This window comes from Falco naumanni, chromosome 5, assembly GCF_017639655.2.
Source record: "Falco naumanni isolate bFalNau1 chromosome 5, bFalNau1.pat, whole genome shotgun sequence".
NCBI lineage: Eukaryota > Metazoa > Chordata > Aves > Falconiformes > Falconidae > Falco > Falco naumanni.
This window is the reverse complement of record NC_054058.1, coordinates 68,896,274-68,914,390: the sequence shown is the minus strand read 5'-3', so window position 1 is coordinate 68,914,390 and position 18,117 is coordinate 68,896,274. Positions and strand designations below refer to the sequence as shown.

Below are 18,117 nucleotides of genomic sequence, written 5' to 3'. Positions count from 1 at the left end.
GAAAACAATGACAATGATGGTGAAGACAAGACATCCACTGGTGCACACCAGCACCGTACATGGCCCAGCCAGGGCATTCTGTTCAAGGTACAATCTTGCTGACACGCCCGAGACAGCACAGCTGCGCAGCACCCCCTCTCCTGGGACACCTCCACCTGCTCGGCTGTGCCTCCGTTTAGTCCAGTCCCTGCCAGGAAACACTTCTGCCAAACCAACCTGCTGTGTACCTACGTGGGTGGTCACCTGCTTCTAATCGTGTAAGCCACCATCACTGCTTCAAGATACCAAAGTGTCAGCCACAAACCGTCCACAAACCGTCCACAAACGTGGATGAGATGCATAAGCAGGAAGGCTTTCCTCGCTTAGCAATGAAGCAGAGAACTTGCTTAAGATTTTCTTCCCTTCACAAACAGAGTTACTTTCAAGTTCAGCGCGACAGAAGACAGAACATGAAATCAAAGGGAAAAAGTAATTGATTACAGCCGAGCAGAAAAGCCCAGTGATTTTAAGGGGAGGAATCCTGAGATTTGTTTTTCAATTAAGGCTGCCAAAAACTGATCAGAAATACGTATTAGAAAGGATAATGAGAGAAAAAAGGCACCCTCCAGGCCTACCTCTCTAACAAAGCGCGTTAGAAATGACCAAAACCTGTGTATGAATTACACCTCGCGCAGATAAGACACAGGAGAGAGCTTAATTAAATAAGTTTATTGTCTAACATTTACAGTTGTTACGTTGCCGCTGCAAAGTGCGACAAATAATTTTTCAGCAGGAACTCCTCGTTCCCCCTTTCCCCTTCTATGAACACCACTTCAGGAACCAGGCCTCGGTCTTTAGACTCACAAAAGCAAAGTGGACGTGATGTTTCAGTGGCACAGTTTTCACAAGTACGTGTTTAAACAAAACTATGGGGCTGACTTGCCAGGGTGACAGCAGCTACCGTGCTGTCTCATGGAAGGCCCAGGGCAAGAGCCCGAAATGCCCCAGGCCTGGCCATGCAGCAAATCCACCACAGAACCAGTTCACAGGTGAGATGAGTATCAGTCTCCGGTAAAATGTTTGCTTGTTCAACCCTGGAGCTAAGAGAAAGGTGCCTGAGTGGAGACACCGCAAAGGAATAAGGAGTGCTGAGTTCAATGATGGGGAGATGCAAGCTAAAAAAGTATAAAAAAATTAATGTAAAACACAGGCTACAAATAAATTTTGTCAGGAACACTGGCACGTGGCAATCTGAACCCAGATATATTTTTTTTCCTATCAAGGACAGGGAAATAAACGTAACATTTTAATGCCGTGTGCAAAAATGTTTACCGATACCGAACTGATACATGTTACCATCTCACTGCAGTATTTGAACAGCAAGGTAGATGAATTGGTTTCCAGCATTACAGGCAGCACTAGATAATACTTAAACAAGATAATGTAAACTTTATTCTTAAGGCAGCTGGTACTAACGCTGCACACAGGCATTGCTTAATGCCCATTACAGTAATGGGACATGTAGCACTTGAAAACAATTAAAAAGAAAACAGCATTATTGAACTAAATGACGCATGTTGTCAAAATACTTTCCCTTTCACACAAACCATGAAATATTTGGACACCTAGAAAAATAATGCACCTACTCCTCCAACTTCAGCCTGTTCTTTTACAAATATTTCAAAATACTGATAAATAATAGTAACTGCAAGCAGAATGCCAGTGCCGGACCCAATGGCCCCTAGAAAGTCAGCCAATACTGAAAGGGCACCAATGCACAAACCTCCAAACGCAGCTGCTGTAGGGATATACCTGGACCAAAGGAGAAAAAAAAAAAGAAAAAGAATTTGTAATAATGAATTTTCATTGAAGGATTCTAACAATACATCTACTACTAGAACAACCAACCAGACTATTCAGCAACAAATTCAGCGTTGCAAATGCAACTCTGCCATTGCTCTTACTATCTTCCGTATTTGCACAAAGTAGAAGCTAAAATAAAACATTCACCGATAAGAAAGGTGTGTGAATAACTGAACACTGGCAAAGCTCTTCAATTCATACTGTAATAATTTTATATATGTGTGTGATCTGACCTTCACAGAACTAAGAATAACTGTTTTGACTTAAGTACGTAGAGGTAAGTCTACCTTTCAATACAGATCTGCAGGCTTTGCATACTGCACAAAATACCACTTCTGTAGTGTCATCTTAGTTCAGTAACGGTGAATTAAACACCTGTAAAAATCAAGGGATCTTCCTTTTGCAAACATGGAAGAGACTCAGCCCAAATTCCCTCATTACACCACTCAAACAAAAGACACTACAGGTTAACCTCTTACTATGAGCATGTTCTGCATTACCAGAAAAGGTGCCAGCTGAATGGGAAGAAACTTGACATTTGCAGTGGAAACAGGTCTCAGATTCTTCCAAGAATATCCGCTCTAGCTGACAACTCCCCAGCACTCTTAACCATCCAGCTGGAAGTCAGCATTTCCGTACCTGTTAAGCTCATGAACCATTGAAGTATCCCTGTGGCCTCTCATCACCATTTGCTGTTCTTTGAGCTGCTTGGCAACCTGCAAAAACCATAATTTTACGAAACTGCTGGGGTGTTTCAGTCACCTGATATTTTGTCAGAGTAATTAGGAACTGATTAGTTAGCAGCTAGTCAATTCTAAAGTAGAGGCAGCGTTTGAAAACATTTATGTATTTTTATCAGAACACCTACATCTTTCGCTGATGAGCCAGACACCTCAATCCAAGTCTTCGAGAAGAACGCACAGGATCCCAACATAAATATTATATAAACTATTACATGGACAGGATCCTCAAATATTGCACCCATGGATTCTGGAGGGGACAAGTAGTAGCACAGGCCACCAACAGGGTAAGAGCGAGCAGGGCCACCGCCACTGACATCCTATGAGAGGGGAAGAAAAAGGCAGTTAGTTACTTCTCACAGACCTCTTGCACTCCTGTCCTGTCTTTTAGAGGAATTCCTCTTCAACGTTTAAAACAGCTTCTATATACAAATGTTTATCCTGGTTTCAGCTGGGATAGAGTTAATTTTCTTCTTGGGAGCTGGTGTAGTGCTGCGTTTTGGATTTGGTGTGGGAATAACGTTGATAGCAACAACTAAAAACTTCAGTGCTGAGTAACATTTGTACCAAGTCAAGGGCTTTTCAGTCCAAGGAGAGGGCTGGAGGGGCATGAGAAGTTGGGAGGGGGCACAGCCACGTCAGCTGACCCCAGCTGGCCAGAGGGATATTCCATACCATACCACATCATGCCCAGTATATAAACTGGGGGGGGCTGGCTGGGAGCCACTGACTGATCGCTGCTCAGAGCCTGGCTGGGCACTCGTCAGCGGGTGGTGCGCAGCTGTACTGTGCATCACTTTTTCCACCCCCCAACCCACCCCCATCTTTTGGGTTTTATTCCTCTCTCCTTTTCATTACAATTATTGTTATTGTTGTGATTATATTTTATTTCAATTATTAAGTCATTCTTATCTCAACCCATGGGTTTTATCTTTTTCCCAATCCTCCTCTCCCCCTTCCTGCTGGTGGGGGAGTGAGTGAGGAGCTGCATGGTACTTAGCTGCTGCCTGGGGTTAAACCACAACACTGTTAAGAAGTAAGTATTCCAGCTTTCTGCTGGTTCATTACCAAGTTTCACAATGAAGTAAATATATACAAATAATTTTATGCAGTTGAAGTGGTAAAATACTTACTGCCCACTGTCCTAATAAGTTCACCAAAAAGTTGCCACTAAAACGAACAGACAGCATCTGGGAAATGACATAGAGGTTTGAAACTAAGGCAGACTGCAGAATGATGGGAATGTTGGAGGTATAGAAGAGCTTGATAGGATAGCTGCTGTACTGTCCTCGATATCGTGCGGACTTGATCGGTAAATCAACACGAAACCCCTATGGGAAAGAACACAGATGCACCAAGTTTGTTTCCAAGACAGAAGCTACTCCTAGGGTGCCTAAAAGCTATTCCTGACCACAAAGCTCTTGCTAGCTAAAAAAGGAGCAAGACAGTAAATCCCAATGGCTTTCTGCTACAGTCTGGATCACAAATTTTAAGGACTTACAAATTTTACTGCTTGGTTGTATTACATTCTTTTTACATAAACATTATCTCTCATCTGCTACATTATATTCTTCTAAAATACCCCTTACAGAATAGGGATTGATAAAAGCCTTTAATGGCTTTAACTTAACTAGCCAGTTAACAGCAGGCTTTTGTGTAGTAATCCCAGCCTTCTGGTCTCCAGGGCTGGCTCCTATCGGAGTAGACCCAAGAAAAGCTACATGAATTTGAAAACCAGGTAATTAATTTTTTTGCCTCTCACGCAACAGCTTAAAAAAAAAAAAAAAATTCGTATTTTAGCCACACAGATTAAAAAAAAGGAAACAAAAAAAATCACGACATGGACCCTCCTTTAGTGTACATTTTAGTAAATACTTAAATTTAAAAAGAAAGAGTAGCTAAGTATTTCAAGACAATTAGGGAAAAATCCAATAAGCTATACATTAATCACATGGTTGTTTTCTAGAACATACACACCCCAAAGAAGCAAGGTTCTCTAACTCTGCCCAAAAGCATTCTTTTAATTCAACAATGAATATCAAGCACATTATCTGTGCACTGCAACGACTGCAGTTCCAGAATCCCCAGAATCCATTTTTAGTAAAAATACTCTCATAGTATGTATGGCAGTTAATGGAATGTGAGATTACATCACTGAGTACATCTGGCTGTAAAATTTAACAGCTGTACTGTCACAGAGGTATGTTACTGAAAACAACACTGAAACACAAAGCTCCTCACTCAAAGCTAAGATACTGCAGTTACTCTACTTTAACTTTCACATTTTTTCCCAGTGACTGCAGCATCTAGGGTCCATGCACTTCTACCTACACAGCTGTGGAGAGGAACTTCTCATTTTACCTGAAAATATATGACTACAGCAAACACAAACACTGTAGCAATCAGATTCATGAGATTGGGCAAATTCTGCCGGTAAAAAGCTTCCCGCAAAGCCCGGACTTTGTCAGTTCGTGTAGCCAGAAGATGAAATAATGCAATCACAGCACCCTCAAACTCAGTTCCTGCAAAAAGCAAAAAAGTAAAAGAAATTTTAATCTGGAAATTAAAAACATTTTAAAAAAATATCTTCCTTTCAGAAATTTTAAGAATGACACATAAAAAAATCAGACGCAATAGGACATAAAACCTGTTACAACAAATACATCACAATAGAGGATTCTGGTTTAGCTTTTATAGAATCTAGAATAATAGACCAAAACATTATTCCTGGTTAAAAAACAAAATAACCTAACCAAGTCACACAAATGAAAGAGTAATCTTTTTCTTTCTTTTCTGGGAGTAGGAGGATGATTGGAAGGAAGAAATAATAAATGAGGAGAAAAACAGCTTTAGAAAAGCAGTAGTACCATTCAAAAGAACTACTAAAAATCAGATGAAAATGAAAGCAAACTAAAAAAATATCGCTCAGGATTTCAAACATATGCATTAAACTAGTTAACATCTTGATGCAAACAGCCTGTATCTTAACTTGGTATTTCTAGGGTCTCTGACAACCAGATGTTGTCAAAGACTGGCTAAGAAACGAAGAGATGGTAGTCTCTGAAGGCTCAAACCAGCTTAAAAAGTAATTTGGAGGCATCAACTGTAGAAGTATCCTATAGCCACAAACAACAGCTGGATCATAATCAGCTCCTCTGAAGATACAGAACTTCTTATCTTCTCTCTTTCTGTGGATTAAATGATGCCACAACAAGGACATTTCAGTTTGGAAATCCAAAAATCTTCAGTCAAGGTGTTTCAAACTCCATTTTAACTACTGCAATTCAACTCCGCAAAGCCAAACTTGTAGGTTATTAATCTTCACTTAAATCAGAAAACATTTTCATCTTACATGTTACACAATTGACTTTAGAAGCTAGTCATTACACGTTAAAATATTTTTTAATAGCTATTCAATAAACATCTGACAGTTTATGTATAGTATACATCCAATGAAACATGTTATAACTACTGGTAACAGCACACGTACCTCTGCCAGTGTTGATGGTAGTGGGACTAAAAGCCTTCCAGACAATGGTCTCACAGATATTGGTAGCAATGAACAGGGAAATACCCGATCCCAAGCCATAACCTTTCTGTAGCAACTCATCTAACAGCAACACAATCAAACCAGCAACAAACAGCTGTGGGAAAAGAAACAAAACTGAGCAGAAACAAGAATAAATCAAGTCAAGAATTACTAATTCATCATGTTGCAGCATGATCATTAGTTTTTCACCTAAATATCATTCATGCAGTACATTTGCCCTTTCATGTACAAGCGCCTGCGCACCTCACCTGGCAACGATCTCTGTGACTTTTCAACACAGATGCTAGCAAAAAGATTATTCAGTAAGCACTTTTTTCAAGAAAAGCGTTGAAGTTTGCGCATTTACTGCTTTGCTCTACAGGATAACGTCTCAAAGCTGCATCTGTGCCGTTTAGTGAGAAATCCACCATGGAACTGAACAGCAGCTACTGCTTTCAAAGTCTACTAATTCCTTTACTTCAAATTAAGCAGCCACTCCTATCTGAAACATTTTTGATACTAATTGTCCCATCTTTCTCCTCCTTTACAGAATATTTAGCATTTCTTCTATACAGGCAGACAGATACAACGGATGATGCTCTCTAGCATTAAAAATAAACAGCAACCAGACATACATTTTTCCTTTCAGCTATACTGTATCTAACCAGTCTGTTACACACAAAATAGCTCATTACAAACCTGAATTATAATAAGAAGACAAATTCCAGCACCCATTTCAGCGGGATCTCCATACATTCCAGTCATAACATACACAATGGCTTGCCCAATGGTAATAATCATCCCAAATACTAAAACAAGAGAGAAAGCAAATTCTTTTAAAAAATTTGCTGAAATCACCTACCAAAGAAATCTCACATCTAGTATCACTTCGGAAGGCTGCTTTCCCAACAATAAGAATATGCTTATTAATTTTAATTGGAACAGTGCTTACATTTCTGAGCTCCATTGAACAATGCTCTGTCTTTGGGAGTATCACCAACTTCAATGATCTTTGCTCCAGCTAGCAGCTGCATGATCAAACCAGATGTCACAATGGGTGAGATACCCAATTCCATCAAAGTACCTAAACAGGAAGAAAAATTAATACAACTGCCATTGAAGTATCTCTCCTAAAGAATTATACTCGGAGGATATTAAGTCTGTTGAAAGGTTTATGACCTGTAAGGAACATTTTTCGTAACACTTCAAACATGTATATTCTAGTACAAGTATAATCAAAACAAAAACCATTATCTCCTCACAAAAGAAGGCTGCTCTGTTAAAATCTGTATTTTTGAAGGGAACATTAAAAACCTATGTAGCTCTTCAAATATTTTTGTGGAACCACACTAACACTAAAGGTCAACGCACACTGAAGCTCAGCTTTTTGGCATATCATATCAAGGAACCTTTCATTGAAAAGCATCTTGTCCCTGGTTGTTTATTCCATCAGTGCTTCAACCATCACATTTTCCAGAGGTTTAATTTCGAAGCCCACAAGAAAAGTGCTGCAGATCCACAGTGGCTGACAATGCCACTCTCAGAATCACTGACTCTAGTTAAAAGCATGGTAGTTTAGGATTAAACTAGTTTTTAAGAAAACAAAGACGTGTCATTAAGATGCTCTTATTCTGGCAACTCACGTACTGGCGCAACGCCATCAAGTTATGAACCTCCAACCGTATACAACTCGAACAGGGCAATCTAACTTTACACAAGACCACTGCTGCAGCACACAGGTGTGCATTGCTGAAAACCTGCCTGGTTTTCCCTCCCAATCACTTCGTCCGGTGTAATAAAACTGAGGCATCACTCACTTTGCTTGCATCCTCAGACTGATGCACCTGCAACACCGGAACTACCACCTAATACTCTAATTTAGAAATATTCTCAGCAAGGTCTTATTCAAGTACTGATACCTGTGTGAGTTACATTATAATGTGGTATGGGAGCTGATCTGAACGTACATAAAACAGTTAAACCCAGGAAAATAGCCTGCCTCTTGCCTGTACAATATACTCTCCTGTCTCATCTCAATACAGAATCATTCTCCCACATCATCTTTTTTGAGGAACAGCATTATGAAGAGATTACTTTTCGAAATTTAAGTTGCCCTTCGGCTAATACCAGAAAATTTTCTCCTACCTGAAGATGCTGAAAGCTTAAGAAATCAAAAAGTTGAAAATCTGGATGAAAATTAAGAAACTAGAACTACCAAGTGATGAAACTTTCCACATTTCCTAAGCTGTAACCTTAAAGGAAAAAAGTTCAGGTAAGGACATGTTTTACAAGTTCAGTATTCAATTAAGCCAGATCAAATTACTTGGTCACCATTTTTTATGCCCCTTGAGTGACCATGTAAATAATGCACATTTTTTCTGATGTTAAGCCACAATATCCACCACAGAGATTCAAAAGAGAATCAGCTTACAATTCTTTTCAATTCTGTACATTTAAGCATAACTCTGCTCTCACATGCAGTACAGTAGTGCTCCATCACAAAATTACCAAGAAAATTATTAATCAAAAACTATTTAGCCACTGCAGACTTGCAAAGTTACAACGAGAACCAGTGACAAGGGAAACATGGTCTGTAAGGTCACACGGAAAACGAAAAGAAGAAGAAACAGCATCTCCATACCTGATCAGCCTAGAAGCTTAGCTGTCCTCACAGCCCACCTCTGACAGGGGCCCCTTCTTTGGGGGAAGTATCATTCTGTATTTCCCTTTCCCCATATACCAGTCATTTATTCAGAAACTGCTTCTGGCAACTTCTGCCAGTAATGCATTCAGAAACTTCGAGTTATATGGGCTGCTTAGTAACACCATTGGCTGCCTCTTCCCTCTTACAGTATAAGCAAAAAGTGACTATCCATTCCCTATACACTTTTTCCCAGAAATGAAGACTTAAAAGACATTTTGGATATGCACATTTCATGGCAAAGAATCCTTATTTTCTTGGGATCTCTTCATATACGTTAATATCTACCTTAGATTCTCGGTGCTTTTTCCTGAGTGTTTTTTAGTTCACTTATCTGTCGTGGCATGGTACATTAGAACTGCATGCAATATTCAATTTGTGGAACTTTACAGATTTGTGGAGACATTTCTTCTGGTCTTTTCAACCAGTTCTTAAGCTGTTAGTTCTTCCCTCTTATCCCACAATAGCTTAATTTCCTGAAGAGTCTTTACTAAGTAATCTGAATTTAACGAAGGGCTTTTGAGCACCTCCGCTACTGTCTGGAGTCCTCTTTTCATTTCTGCCTAACTACCAGAGTCCTCATTTGAGTTCCGATTTTTGAAAATTTTAAGCATTATTGCACAACTATTTTTTTATTTCCTTTTTTGTGTATGTGTTTTGCCTGCTACCAAAATGTGAAAGCACTGAAGTCATTGTAATAATCTGGTTCTTTCATACTTACATCCTAGACTCTACACACTGTTCAGTACCATGTTAAATATTACATCATCTCTCATGGAAACCTCTACGTCTCCAACAGCACGAAAAATAGGATGTCAAAACCTTTAACACATCCTCCAATGACATCTAGTCAGTTGACTTAAGCAAAATTAACTTTCTGGCTCCTGCTTTTTATTGCCTTCACAGTCTCTCTAGTCTTTTCTTGGCCACCATTACCATTCTGTCTGGGTAGTGGATAACAAATTTAGTAGCATACACTGCCAGTGAGACACAGAATTTTATATGCAGATTCTGCAGTAGAGTTTGAAACAGGTAGCTTATTTACCTTAATTTATTATCTTCACATGTGTGCCAAAAATTGCCATTCCTAAATAATTTGCACCTTCACATTACAGGGTTCCACTGATTTTCTTATTTCCAACCAATTTTCCAAGATATAGATGAGGTCAGTGTCCTCATTTAGAGTCACACATGCTAGGTCACCCATCTAAGTTTTAGACTTCTAGAATTAGTTTAACTCTTCTTATATATTTGGTTGGGATCACCTTGTCTATTCTAAAATTAGTTAGTTTAGCGAACTATATTCACCTCTGCCCTTAGCTTTCACACCTATAAAATTACTCACCCATGATGATGCCAAAACATTATTCCTTCTGTGTGACTTGCACACAGAAGGAAACACTCTCATACTGCGTATCAGTGCTATTCCTAAGTGGCAGGGCAGAAGATTCCCTGTCCCATATATTAATCAGAAAGAGACTACAACATTATTCCAAAAACCGAGAACCAAGATTAATCCCATTTGCATGTCAAAGGAAACCTCATTCCTAAGGTGAAGTACTCCTCATGTATCAGTTAATTTTAACTACACCTGGGTTAAGAACTTGACAAAGTATTTCAATATGACATCTGGGTCGCAGGAAATTTAACAGCCAACTGTTTTTCCCCTGGACTGTTTATACCAACACACAACAGAGAAAGGAATAATCTACTAACCTCTGTTTGATGCAAGAATGACTCGCATCCAATAGAACGGATCTGCAGAATCGGATGACATGATTCCAAACAAAGGTATCTGTCAAAGCACACAACAGTATTAACAGACACACAAAGAAAGCATGCATTAATCCAAACATCTTAACAAGTAATGATTCAACTGCTATACTGTTTCGTATCATTTATTCCAACTTTTTATTTATTCTTCTTTTTTTTTTTAAACTAAACCAGACATACTGGCACTCTCTGTTTTAATCCTCCAAGCGGCGTAGGACTCAGAGGACTAAACTAAGACCCTTCCACAGGAAAAAGCAGAAACCTCTAGAAAGAAGAGTCAGTGCACATAAAACAGATTACTGAAGTTGAAGATGTAAATGTCTGACATATGATTCTGGAGCACCACAACTCCCCAAAAGAACATAAAAGGTATAAAATAAATAGGTTAGGCACCACAAACCATTAACAGAACAGGGAAAAATATTAGATGATGTTCTCACTACTTATTTCATGAAAATTTCTGCAGTGATTTTGAGGTGAGTTTTTTGTTAAAAAATTGTTCTTTTCAGTACAAGTTAAAGATACAGCATAAACTGCGATGTAAGTATCTTCCTCCAGCAAGTTTAATAGTCAAATTCTGAATATGTTTAAAAATATCCCATACGGAACTATCAGAAGTTAGCCAAGTTTACACAAAACCTCCAATATATTGATATTGAGGGATTCTGAGCTCTTGAGAACTCTTCTTAATCACAAAAACAGTAGACTAGGAATCCAGGTGATCTTATAGATTAATTGTAAACCCTAGTCTGCACCATCTGATTCCCTTATTCAACTACTATAATCTTTTGTATAGATTCAAAATCTTAATTATGTATATATCCAGCAGCTAGGAAGCACAGATAAAATACATGTTCTACCTCCAATATTATTCCCACCTCCTACTTAAAAAAAAAACAGGTAGGTACAAAGAACTGGGTTTTTAAATCCTTTTAACGGTCCTTCAAAGTTGTAAACAAAAATTATTAAACTACTGCTACAGAGTCTGGAATGGGTAAGTTACTAATTATAACCTAAAAAGATTTGTCCTGAAGATGTATGGCTCATTTTAAGTCTTCTAAGAGTTCTAAAAGTTCTTAAAAATGTGTATCAAGTAATTCTCATTTTCTGCAATGTCTATTATTTAAATAAGCAAAAAAACCCCCAAACAAAACAAACCACTATCTGTTTACAACCCAAGTACATGTTCCAGGCACTCCTGCAACTAGGAGTAATGATCACATAAAAATGTTTAAAAAGACTTGTATTATGGAGGGGGTTTAGCTAACATCTTTGCCAGTATATTCACAAAAAACAAGTTTTAAATGTCAACTTTAACACCTCAGAAAAATATTTTCCTGCAATCTTTACAATCGATCAGCTTATTATCAGGTAAAAACAGTAATTTCTATTTCACTTTCAAACTTGTCACTTCTAAAATTTAAATTTAGCTATGAACAGAGGGTAAAGAACGCATAAAACTGCTCAGTTTGTTTATACTATTCAATGAATAATTAGCTCAGCTGTTTACCCTGCAGCCAGTATCATTTGATAGGACCAAGGCCAGGTTGGATGGGGCTTGGAGCAACCTGGGCTGGTGGAAGGTGTCCCTGCCCCTGGGAGAGGGGGTTGGGCTAGATAATCTTCAAAGGGCCCTTCCAACCCAAACCATTCTATGATGCTATGACCCTTCATAAAACAAGAAAAAACATTATGTATATTAAACTAAATAGAGAGAATTCGTTTCTGAAAACATACATACTCATTCCAGAGAATCAGGTTTCTTTAACTGAACTTTAAATACTTAACCATAAAAATAAATAACTGAAACTGGTAGGTCAACATGAAAAAAGAACTTCTCAGGCTGTCAGTATTCTATTTTGTATGTACAGAACAACAATTTCTGAACACAGAAAACATCAATACTTACCTGGCAGCATACTAAGAAAATGAAAAGTGTGATAGCCGTCCATAGTACCTTCTCTCTGAACTGGATCTACAGAACAGATTGTAGAGATTAAGCATTCATTTTATGTAGAATTTTCACTGTACTCTCACATTGGCACTAAATGCTGTATCATTCAGAATTAAATGTGAAGATACTGAACCAGAAGGCATGACTTCTCATTAGAATTTAATGTTAATATGATTTCAGACTTTATGGAGAGAGACAGTCATGGGCTTCTGTGTAGTCAAAGAAAACTTACTGGATCTGGCAGGCAACACAGCTGACATGCAGTCAGTAGAATGTATTTTATGTATAATATTGTAATACAGTGGGTATTTATAGCAACAGCATGGCTAAAAACATGAAAATAATCAGAACAAAATGAAAGATTAATGCAAAAAACCATCTTCAGTCATTAGTGCTCTAGGCTTCAGCAGATTGGAGGCACTTTTGTAAGGCTGGAAGTTATTAAACTAAAGCACTATGAAGTTTTTAAAGAAATTTAATTGCTGTGAAGACAAGTGATAAAAACAACAACGAGTTTTGGACAGCAATTCAAAATACTGAATTAAATTCTTCAAAGGGTGTTAGAGGAAGCTTAAATTCACCATTATGTTCATGAACATTGACCACAAAGTAATTTTCGAAGACTCTCTTTTTTTCCCCCTCCGAATTATTTTTATCAATGTAGATTATGTATTACTTTAAAAAGAACGTCAGCTCAGTGATCATTAGTCAGTAACACACTGAAGAGAATCCAAGGGTGACAACATTTGAGGCAACTGTTACTAGCACCAGGTGCAAGAAAAGAAGAATCACAAGATTAAGTTTGAACCAGAGGATTACTCAAAGCAGGAGACAGAAAGAAATGCACTCATAAAGTTCCTACCTCTCCTCCATGGACCGTAAACATTAGGATACGTGTGTTCACTGTACACAAGAGCACAGCAGCTACTAAAACGTGACATGAACTAACATGTAAGACAGATACAGCAGAAACACTAACTTTCTGCCTCCAACCACCGAATCTGTCTGTAGAGAAGTAACAAGAAAAAGGATTAGTGCCTGGTTTTATAGGCACCGAACACCCACAAATGAGGAAATATAAAAGCAATGCAGCAGCACAGCTTCTCAAGCAAAAGAAAACCCAGTAGTAGTCTATAACCTTTATAAGTAAAATCACACACTTAGAAGCAAAATAATCCCGGTAATTTATTTACTGATACTGCCTCACTCTTTGAAAAGAGGCCAAGATGCTCAAAATACTTACAGTATAAAGTTAAAAAAAGAAAAATAGTGACAGCAGCAAATAAATCCAAACAGTATCTTGTCTTTCTTCATGCAGTGCCGACCCACTTTACCACAGGCTGTTTGAATTCTATACTTCAGAATTTATGTACAGACTTCCAAAAAGAAGAATGCTTAACCAAATTATATCTGCAGCCCAACAGTTATCGTCAGCTTCTGAGACATCATTCAGGCTCTACAAGTGCTCTGGCTCTCTTTGTAACTGTGGTGAATATGAGCATTAGAGAAATGCTGTTATCACCCAAATCAGAGTTATTCACAAGGAAAACAGTCTCTATGACTCAAAAAGACAAAGAAAGAAAGAGGCGGCACCTGAACCCATATGCCAGGAACAGCAAATACAAACTGGTACCAAAATATTCCAGCCACAAATGGTAACAAGCACAGGGACAGTACATTTATTTCATCATGAGATCAGATCCAATTGGACATTTTATTCCTTTGACATTTTTCTTAAAACTTGTGAAAATGAAGGGACTTCAGCATCATCTTCTCGGTGTTCTGAACAGTGTGTTCTACTTAGAAAAATCTGTGCATATGAGGGAAATATGGACCAATACTACTAACTACAAAAGCAGCAATGGTTTCTGTTAATCAAGTTGACCGAAACATAAAAGCAACACTCCCTAGAGACAGAAAAAGCCCATTTCTCTCCTCAACAATAATATCAAAAAGATTCAACAAGAGCCCAACCGAATCAAAACTTCATCTTCACTTAACAAACAATACAAGTTTAGAGAAAACAGATTTCTTCTATTTTGTTACCTTCATTTCTTGGCCTGACCTTAACTAATCCACTAAAACCATTACTAATGATGTCTGCCTGTGACATCTTGCAAGAAAACAGTAAGTAACAAAGAATCACAGTGATATGGAATGACCTGGGTCACTTGATAAACTACACACAAGCAAGGAATGTAACTTAAAATAGTCAAAGGGCTCTTCAGTTTAGGAAAAATGTTCCCAATTGTATTTTCACTCTAGATTTGTACAAAGCTGGGAACTGGAAGTCATTGCCTAGTCAGTGACCTAGATAGTAATAACGTGACCCAAATACAGAGGACAGGAGTTTTAGCACCTCTCTGGTCATCCTACATCTGCTGATGAAGGTCATGGGCAGATAAGCCCTAATGCCTCTCTGGCAAATAGAAAGGGAGGAAGAAAACAAAAAGCCAGAGAAAAATCACTACTGCCAATCAGCTTCACAGAAACATCAGTATCTGTAGATTTGTCTTGTAGATTCCTCTTCCCATCCACTGCACTAGACAAAAATGGGATAGATGTAACCAGCTGATCACAGATAAGCTGTAAATCAGCATCAGAAGACCACACTAAGGTTCACTGCTGCTGAAACAAAGATGGGTACCTGCCACCCAGATCTGGTGCATCCAGATCTTAGCACGGGGTCTGGCTCTGGGGATTTCTGCTCTGAAAATGCCCTTGTCTGACCTAAGTAATTTGTTTGGAAACCTGTCCCAAGAGGGAAAGATGCTGGAAAGCAATATGGAAAGACAGATGGAGCAAAGAGACAGGGGATAAAACCTAATCTTTTTTAAAAAAACTATTCCAGAAGGGAATAATCAGAAGGTTTTACTTTATCTTCTCCATTTGATCCAGCAGGCTCAGCTATAGTTACTGGCACAAACATCCCTGCATCCGGTCCTTTGGGAATCTCTCATCAACAGAGAGGATTCTTTTGGATGGTGTCATGTTCCAAACCATACATTTCCCTTTAAGAATATAAAAATCAAAACCTAGCTCTTAAGGAATTTCAGGTCAGTCATGACAATGAATATTAGGTAAATTTGTTACTCTAATTAGAACCTTTGTCACCTAGGTGATACATGCTTCCTTGAGTTTTGGAAGTAAAAACAGTGGGGGTTTTGTTTGGTTTGGGCTTTTTTGGTTTGTTTTTTGGGTTGTTTTTTTTTTTTTACAAGGCAGGTCTCCTCTGATCTGCAGAGATTAACTAATTTTAATCTAGAAAATATGCCAAGAAATGGAAGGAATTTCGAGGAACAGACAGATTGGCTGTAAATGAACTCAGTTCACTTAGTTCAGAACAAAGTGTCATATCCAGTACATGAACAGAAGCAATTACCCAAACTATATCATGGAGCACCTTCCCACTTCATCAAGGTGAATCACAGCTATGGGAGTAGACAATACTTTGTGGAAAAAGAACTAAATTCGTGCTTCCTGAATTATAGCGCAAGCCTTTTCAAAGTAATACATAAGCCAGCTCAACGCCCAGAGTTGTGTCCAGTACACAAAGTCAACAGTGGTTTCCACAGACAACACTGTTATCCACAGGGGAAAAAAAATTGCTTCAGAACTCTGTTCTAGTGTATTAAAACAGATCCAATCACATGGAGCTGAAACTAAATAAACTTAGTCTAGAGATGAGACTTCTTTAAAAAAATTAGTTGGCATAATTACCAAGTGGAACAACTTACCAGAAGGCTGTTAAGAATTCATCATCATGGTAATCTCTTCCCTTAACATGGATTCCCCCCCGTCAAACAATATGTCCTACTTTAGGGCCTACTATATTTATATTGGAGTGTGGACTTGAACTATCATAACATCCTCTTATCTGTGAGCAAGAACATAATGTGGCACTCACTTTTCTTTCCGGCTTCTGAATTTCAGGTAACACCGCACAGAATGGCTTAATAACTTCTAAAAATTTTACTGTTCCAGAAAAACAAACACACACGCAAAAGAAGAGAGAAAAATATATTAATGAACCTTCACAAATTTATAAAACTCATACAACTTTATTTAACTTCTAAAAGAAAAAAACCAAATGTAATTAACACTTCGTAAGTGAATTATTTCACCTAACACACAGGTTAATTCAGTGTTGCAAAACTAACATCCTCTTTCTAAACCCGCTGAAAACAGAGCAAAAACCTGCAAAGTTCTTGTTCTGATCAGATTTGGACCATTATTTTTTCCGCAGCTGGAATCTTTCTACATGAGAAGCTGCACTGTATCACCAGAAGTGAACTAAATTGTATTCCACCTAAAAATAAATGACCTAGTATCAGTCTGTACTAGTTAAACACAGAAGCAAAGGATATTCACATCAAAAAATATCCACACAGAGATTAGTATCATGTGCTTGAGATTAGTAGTTAGCTGAGAAAACAATTCAGCTGGTAAAATATGGTGAGAAATCGTTAATTTAAATCACTGCAACACTCAGAATAACTGATCAGAATAACTAATAATAATTTCGGGGAATTTCATTTTAACTTTTGATACAGCTTTCTTCACAGTTTCTCCTTAAAAAAACACAGAAAAGCTCCAACAGCTTGAGCTCTCTTGGGGGGGGTGGGGGGGTGGAGGAGTGGAAATAAAGATCAAAGAACGTTCGATTGGTGGGGAATTTGTCCTACATGATTCCCAGCCCCAGCACATTCGGACAGCCATGGAAAACCACCGTCAGTACCTCGTCAAAGAAAATGTTTATTGCGCTGCGAGCCAAGTAAAGCGGTACCTGGTCCAAGCGGCAGGGCTGCCGTGGCGCTGGGCTGTGACACCGCTCCCCTTCGTTCGTGCCACCCCCTCAGGCAGCGCACCAAAGCACGCACCCAGCCCCGCAGGAGGGACCTAAGCCCGCAGGGAAACCCCCCGCACCCCTCGCAGCGCGGTGCCCCCCCGCCTCGCCGCCCGCCGCAAGCAGAGCTGTTGTGGGGGGGGGGGGGGGGAAGCCGCCCCGCCCGGGGCCGGCACCTCGGGCACGCCGCCGCCTCAGCCCGCCGGGCCGCCCCCCGCCACGTCCTCCCCTCGCGCTAGCGGCGCCCCCCACGCCACCGCCCCCTCCCCGGGCCGTCCCCCGCCCGCACTCACTGCCCATGGCGGCGGCGGGGCCGGCCGCCTGCCTCCGCCGCTGTCACCGCCGCTGCCTCCGCCGCCGGCCGGCGCCCCCACGTGACGCCGTACGCAGGGCCCCGCCCCTCGCGCGCAGGCATCGCTCCGGACGACTATTGCTGCCCCGAGGGGACGGCGCCACCGCCGCGGCGAGGACGGGCGGCGCGGCCCCCGCTGGCGGCTCGCTGAGCGCCGCCCCGCTCCCCTCCGGGCCCAGGGCAACGGGACACGCGGCGGGGCCGGGGGCAGCCCCCCCGCCGCCGGGCGGCGCGGAGCAGGCGGCGGACGGACAGCCACCGCGGCGAAGGACCCGCGGGCGGCCGCGCTCCCAGCGCGCCCCGCGCGCCGCCGGGGGGCCGTTCCCGCCGCGGCACCGCCTCGGCCCGTCTGCAGGCGCCCCGCGGTTCGCTGCGGGCTG

General features: G+C 40.2%; 1 protein-coding gene across 3 annotated transcripts; it reads right to left on the bottom strand.

The window, feature by feature from the left end:
• Window positions 1-693: 693 nt before the first annotated feature.
• On the bottom strand, window positions 694-17,768 carry SEC61A2 (SEC61 translocon subunit alpha 2). Of its 3 annotated transcripts, XM_040594573.1 has the most exons (13): window positions 17,679-17,768; window positions 16,447-16,514; window positions 12,495-12,560; window positions 10,529-10,607; window positions 7,064-7,195; window positions 6,811-6,920; window positions 6,073-6,226; window positions 4,944-5,104; window positions 3,716-3,913; window positions 2,711-2,902; window positions 2,482-2,558; window positions 1,763-1,791; window positions 694-1,094 (listed from the first exon to the last, which is right to left on the bottom strand). In XM_040594573.1, exons 1-13 carry the CDS (start codon window positions 17,683-17,685, stop codon window positions 937-939), a joined length of 1,431 nt encoding a protein of 476 aa, XP_040450507.1. In that variant the 5' UTR covers window positions 17,686-17,768; the 3' UTR covers window positions 694-936. The 3 variants fall into 3 exon arrangements, with proteins under 3 accessions (XP_040450507.1, XP_040450508.1, XP_040450510.1); XM_040594574.1 differs by lacking the exon at window positions 1,763-1,791; XM_040594576.1 differs by lacking the exon at window positions 17,679-17,768 and adding an exon at window positions 13,402-13,544 and having other exon boundaries at window positions 694-1,791; window positions 16,447-16,496.
• Between the last annotated feature and the right edge of the window lie 349 nt (window positions 17,769-18,117).

Bases quoted from the DNA above. Each gene is read 5' to 3' on its own strand.
- SEC61A2 (XM_040594573.1), bottom strand. The intron at 7,196-10,528 runs GTTAGTAGATTA...CTTCCTGTTTAG, and splicing joins CATTCTTGCATCAAACAGAG to GTACTTTGATGGAATTGGGT. The intron at 1,792-2,481 runs GTACGGAAATGC...CCTTTGGTCCAG, and splicing joins ATGGTTCATGAGCTTAACAG to GTATATCCCTACAGCAGCTG.